Below are 6108 nucleotides of genomic sequence, written 5' to 3'. Positions count from 1 at the left end.
CGCGGGCTAACATGCTTAAGGAGACTAAAACGGGCTGCTATTGGGCTAAATTTATCAATATGTAGGCAACAAATCTCTAAAGTTGAGTGGGCCATAGCAGGTTTTGTTTCAACTAAGCTCCGCCCTAGCTCTTGCCCTTCCTTGTCCCATCATCGATGGTGGTGATGGGTTCTTCCTCCTCCTCCTCATCCACTGCCACACATCGCCCCATCTTCTGCTAGTCCTCATCCTCTTCTTCAGTTCTTCTCCCTCCTAATTTAATGTGGCGTCGGCATGGCCACACCACCAACGGTTGCATCATTAATAATCTCATGAAGGGCGGTATCGTTGTCCCTCTATACACAAATTCAATGCATACGTGAGTCTAGGATCCTATGCTATGCAAACAAAGCATCGCGGTGATAACGTACATCGTAGGCAGCAAATCCACTAGGCGCCATTCAGTCAAGCACGTTGCAAATCGTTACAAGCACCGAACATGAGCACCCCCCCCCCCGCACATTCGATCCTGCAAGGACAAAGCTGGGTGTCGTAGTGGTTGTTGAGGTCAAGGTGCTCTATTCCGTTTTCCACACCATGACAACGACCGGATGTGATCGACAAAAAATTGGAGTTCGAATTGAACTTGCGCTGCCACCTTTTTCAGCTCGGACTTCTCACATCGGTCTGTGCCTTCCACCGTTGCATGTTCCCACCAAATGCAGTACCTCTCTGAGACCTCCTGCGACATCTCCGTATGCTTCTTTGTCGACTTCTCCACTGGCTTCTCAGTAGGCGAGACTTCTTGTAGGGCATCAAACCTTTCACCGTCTTCGGCTTCGATTTCGGCTTCCCCTTCGATGACATAACAACAATGATGAACGTCGTGCGTGGGTAATAAGGGCATGGGAGCATAAACATGAGAGTATCGAGCAGGAGAAATGAAATAGGAGGAGTGAAGAAGGAATGTAAAATAGATTTCGGTTGTGCCACTAGCAGGGCTAGCCTACCTAATTGCCGCTTATGTCCAGCGCCCCAGGCGTCCCCCTGTGGGTCGAGGTCGGTATGAGGCCCTAGATAATATTTTAGAGCACGCAGTACCCAAACCTGTTTGAGGACCACGATTGAGCCCACATTTTTATCTGGAGGCCCTACAATTTATTGACTAGGGATATTAAGATGTGATTGAAGATGCTCTAATCTAAGCTACCTACACAACAACAAAAAACTCTTTTGAAACGGTACAATTGTGCCTAAAGACATCCAGTGTGCGGACGATAATAATTTTGCCCACTCACTGCGGTGTCACAGTGTCTTGTTATGACTGAGGATTAAACAGCAAATGGACACCTGGGAGAAATAGACGGTGCGCAGCTACCATCCAGAACGTTCGACTGATGGTCCCTACATGTCATAGTAACGTGGCGTTCACGCGGTACACACCAGTAGTGTGCGTGGGAAAAAATTACGAATCACATCGGATTCTCTTTTTCACTATGCGGCGATTGAGCGTCCCCTTCTATATAATGGGACCCAAGCCCACGCAGTTTCTCATCGCCCCGTCACAAATCTTCCTCCTGAGTTGATCACACAAACCAACCCTCCCCAAAACCCCCGAGAATGTTCGGTCACCATGGCCACCACCACGGCCAGAACCCCCCGCCGGCCCAGGCCCCGGCCGCCGGCGGCGGCAGCGAGCCCACCTTCAAGCTCTTCTGCAAGGCCGACGAGGGCTACTGCCTCTCCGTCCGCGACGGCAACGTCGTGCTCGCCCCCACCAACCCCCGCGACGTGAACCAGCACTGGTTCAAGGACATGCGCTTCAGCCAGAAGATCAAGGACGAGGAGGGCAACCCCGCCTTCGCCATCGTCAACAAGGCCACCGGCCTCGCCGTCAAGCACTCCCTCGGACAGGGCCACCCGGTTCGTCGTCTTCCCCAATTTTATTTCCCCTGTTTTGATCCAACGATTGTTAGTCCGTTCGTTTTTCGGCTGGATCTAGATTATTTTTTCCCTTCCGAGTAGTTAGATTAGAAATGGAGGAGGCATGGTGATGATTTGTTGGGGCCTGCAGGTGAAGCTTGTCCCGTACAACCCAGAGTACCTGGACGAGTCGGTGATGTGGACGGAGAGCGGCGACGTGGGCAAGGGCTTCCGCTGCATCCGCATGGTGAACAACACCCGCCTCAACTTCGACGCGCTCAACGGCGACAAGGACCACGGCGGCGTGCACGACGGCACCACCATCGTCCTCTGGGAGTGGGCCAAGGGCGACAACCAGAGCTGGAAGATCCTGCCCTGGGGCGAGGAGGCCTACGCCGCGGGCGGCGGCGCCAACGCGCCCCGCGGGGGCGGCTCCTCCGAGCCCACCGTCCGCATCTTCTGCAAGGCCGACGAGGGGTTCAGCGCCACCGTCCGCAACGGCGAGGTCGTGCTCGCGCCCACCAACCCGCGCGACGAGCACCAGCACTGGTTCAAGGACATGAGGCACAGCAACAAGATCAAGGACGAGGAGGGGTACCCTGCCTTCGCCCTCGTCAACAAGGTCACCGGCCAGGCCATCAAGCACTCCCAGGGCGAGGGTCACCCGGTAAGCAACCTTCACTTGCGACGTATAGATCTGTGCTGTGTTGGGGTGAAGATCTGAGAGGCCGAGACTGAGTGATTACGATGATGATGAAACCCAACAGGTGAAGCTGGTGCCGTACAACCCCAACTACCAGGACGAGTCGGTGCTGTGGACTGAGAGCCGCGACGTGGGCGCCGGCTTCCGCTGCATCCGCATGGTCAACAACATCTACCTCAACTTCGACGCCCTCAACGGCGACAAGGACCACGGCGGCGTGCGCGACGGCACCGCACTCGCGCTCTGGAAGTGGTGCGAGGGCGACAACCAGCGCTGGAAGATCCTCCCCTGGTGTAAGTGTCCCCTACTTGCAGAACCTTGCGATACTGGATAACTTTGAACATATTTTAATTCAACAACATGCATCATCATAAAAGATCGAAGGCTGTAGAAACTGATGGTCCATCTGCCTGCCATCTTTTGAATCTCCTTTTGCATTCTTGTTGCAGTATTATATTTCTAATAATGTGCTTTATTGTTGCTTGTGTTTGCAGAAACGTGTCATGCCGCTGGAGCTGCATTCATCGCCACCATGACTCACCGGAGTTGGTAGAGATCAGCGTGTGATCTGCTGCCGTGTCGCTAGAATAAAAGGTCCTTTGTGGTCAGTGGCGGTGATGTGTTCGTGAGTGTTTGTGTTTTAGTGTCGGTCCTGTCGTCGAGTCCTGCTTCCGTGTCTGTTGCGAAATGAGAAGAGAGTTCAGTGTCTTTGGTGAGCTATCTGATGTAAGCGTTTGGCACTTGTGCTTGTTTTCCAGACCTTGGATCGTTGATCATAAACTATGTACTGTGGTGCCATCCTTTCGTCTATGCGAATGTTAATTATCGTGCAGGTTAACTTTTGCTGATCTGCACCTTCACATGTTTATTTGCCATCGTGCTTTTCGGTTCGTTTTAGACGGCACGGATTCTCCGACTTCAGCCCAACCTTACTTTGCCTGGCTTTGGGTCTCCGACAGGAGGATCCCACATCTTGCGGGTCCACTTGTCAGCGCCACAAACAACTCTTCTCTCTGCTCGAGCATCAAACAGGTATATCCCCTCCATCGTACTGCATTCATGGAGGTAGTACGAAAGACAGCTCTGTAGCAGTTAATTTCCTGCGGACATTTAATTTCGTCCTGGAGCTTTTCGACTTCGGTGATTTTATTAGGTCTTGTATTTCGACTTTTAGTGATTTTTTCATGCATGCAAAATGCTGATGTGGTAGTGCAATTAAGGATGAGAGGGAGGGCACTAGTATCATAGGTAGATACTGTATCATAATACATAGTATTAGAAAAATTAATGTCAAGTAAATCTTGTATGTATATTTGCATTAAGATTCTAGAAAATAATTAATATATAAAGACTATGATAATAGTATATGATATCATTCATCGTGGAGACAGTAACATGTAGTAGTATCATACGCATTATCATACGCATGATATTTCTATATGATACTATGCATCTTGACTAGTCTTACTGCTCATAATGGAAGTAACATAGCTAGTAACATCACTCATCTCAAGGTATTTTGGTGACATGATATGCCAATAAATGAAGAAAGAAAGTGAGGTGGTAACTACTCAAGGCAAAATGAGTCTACAACATGACACAATGCATGACACCACATATAAATTACTACTCACTATGAAGGTAGTAACCTAGTCTAGTAACATGATATATGTTACTAGTTTAAGTTACTTCCCACTATGATCAGCCTTAGCTCCTGCATTCATGGCTATGGCAGTACGCGCATGCGTGACAAGTGTTCTGCTGCTTGTTTTGTGTTTGGGCGGATGAGAGAGCATCTCCACCACCAGCCCATCCGGTATGGCGCCTCTTAGAATTTTGCATCTTCAGCCGCGGGCCTCAAATCACGTTTGAGGGACGCTGTTGCTTGGTGTTATGTTTGAGACGCACGTCTCTTTTCAGTTGGGTTTTTTATTAGAGATTCGAAAAACCCGATTTATTAAACATAGCACACAAGACTCTTTCCAAATTGAAACAACAAAAAAGAACAAGCAAATATTGGGCTCACGCCGCATTTGCTGATAATTCTTTGACCCTCCATAGAGGCTCAACGAGATCGTGTTGAAGTTAATCATGAATATTACTATCACCGATCTGTGTGCATGTCGAGGAAATCAGCAAAATATGCAGGCACCTCGTGATCAACCTCCGCAAGAAGATCCTAACACTCATATGGACCAATATATTTCCTGGCCCGATTCTTGCGGTCATCCCCGATGATTATGTTGCGCATGATCACACAAGGCGGCATCACCTCTCACATTTGGTCGTGAGACCAGTTTAGAGCAGGGTACCGAACAATAGCAAATTAAGCTTGGAGCACACCAAATGCCCGCTCGGCATCCTTTTGGCAAGACTTCTATTGCGAAACAAAGTGGAAATTCTTCTAACCTGATGGAGATTGTTTTGATAAATGTTGCCATTTTTGATATATACCATCGGCTAGATAATAGCCTTTGGTATATTGGTGGCCATTGATCTCATAGTATCATGGTGGAGCATGACCTTCACGAGTTTGCTAAACATCGGATACTGCTGCAACAATTGATGTTATTGTATGATCCCGCCATGCCAAAGAAAGAATGCTAAATTCATAGGTCATAATCTGCCAGAGCTTCAAGCACCACACTGCAATATCCACGACGCTCTTTTCATATACCTTGCCAAGCAAACATGCAGTTCTTCCATGACCAGTGCATACAATCGATGCTTCGAAGCATCCAAGGGAATCCTCTCGCTGCATTTTAGGTCATGATCTTTGCAGTCTCTTCTTCAGTTGGCCCTCTCAAATACTACTTGCCAAACTTTCGCACCACAGCTTGGCAAAACTTATACATGCACTCAATGGCAGTAGACTCACTCATGCGAAGGTACTTGTCCAATGTATCTGTCGTTGCCTAATCGACGGTGCCTCGGAGGAGGGATCCTCACGAGGGGGAGAAGAAGTAGGGGCCATAGGGCGGAGTGCACACGGGACGGTGGTACGCGATTTACCCAGCTTCGGAACACCGCACGATGACGGGGCCTCATCGCTGCTTGTCTGGAATTATCTGGGCGCTTTCGCGTTGTTACAATGAGTTGTGGTTGTGCCTCTAGGGCTCCCGGGATCCGGCTTATAAAGGCGCACAGATCTAGGGTTTGCATGGAGAGTCCTAGCCGGATTACAGGTTTGCCTAACTACGGTACTATGTCTTGCCGTGTACGTCAAGGATCCGCCTCCCTCTATACGTCGTCCCGGATCCGGGTTCCTCTCTGGGCCTTCATGGATCCGGGTTCCTCCAAAGGTCGGTCGGATCCGGCTCCCTTCTCTGGGCCGGACTTCATCCTTCAGGATCAACAGCAACTGGGCCGCCCGATGGGCCACATGCCACGTCACCATCTATGGGCCACCCGGGCTTGCCGGATCTAGGCACTGTCGATGGTACACCTGATAGGACACCTGATAGCTTGCCTCAAGTTACCATTGAGTCACCACTTCTTTCCAA

General features: G+C 49.8%; 1 protein-coding gene across 1 annotated transcript; it reads left to right on the top strand.

Moving 5' to 3' along the window:
- Positions 1–1546: 1546 nt before the first annotated feature.
- Positions 1547–3434, top strand: LOC124702371 (ricin B-like lectin R40C1). Its single transcript, XM_047234510.1, has 4 exons — positions 1547–1902; positions 2054–2569; positions 2670–2898; positions 3100–3434. Coding segments are annotated over exons 1-4 (1050 nt in total). The 5' UTR covers positions 1547–1599; the 3' UTR covers positions 3102–3434.
- Positions 3435–6108: the final 2674 nt, after the last annotated feature.

Source organism: Lolium rigidum, chromosome 3 (assembly GCF_022539505.1).
Source record: "Lolium rigidum isolate FL_2022 chromosome 3, APGP_CSIRO_Lrig_0.1, whole genome shotgun sequence".
In the NCBI taxonomy this organism is placed as follows: Eukaryota; Viridiplantae; Streptophyta; class Magnoliopsida; order Poales; family Poaceae; genus Lolium; species Lolium rigidum.
This window is presented reverse-complemented; position numbering and strand designations above follow the sequence as displayed.

Bases quoted from the DNA above. Each gene is read 5' to 3' on its own strand.
- LOC124702371 (XM_047234510.1), top strand. From the start codon at position 1,600: ATGTTCGGTCACCATGGCCACCACCACGGCCAGAACCCCCCGCCGGCC. The intron at 1,903-2,053 runs GTTCGTCGTCTT...TGGGGCCTGCAG, and splicing joins CCCTCGGACAGGGCCACCCG to GTGAAGCTTGTCCCGTACAA. The intron at 2,570-2,669 runs GTAAGCAACCTT...GAAACCCAACAG, and splicing joins CCCAGGGCGAGGGTCACCCG to GTGAAGCTGGTGCCGTACAA.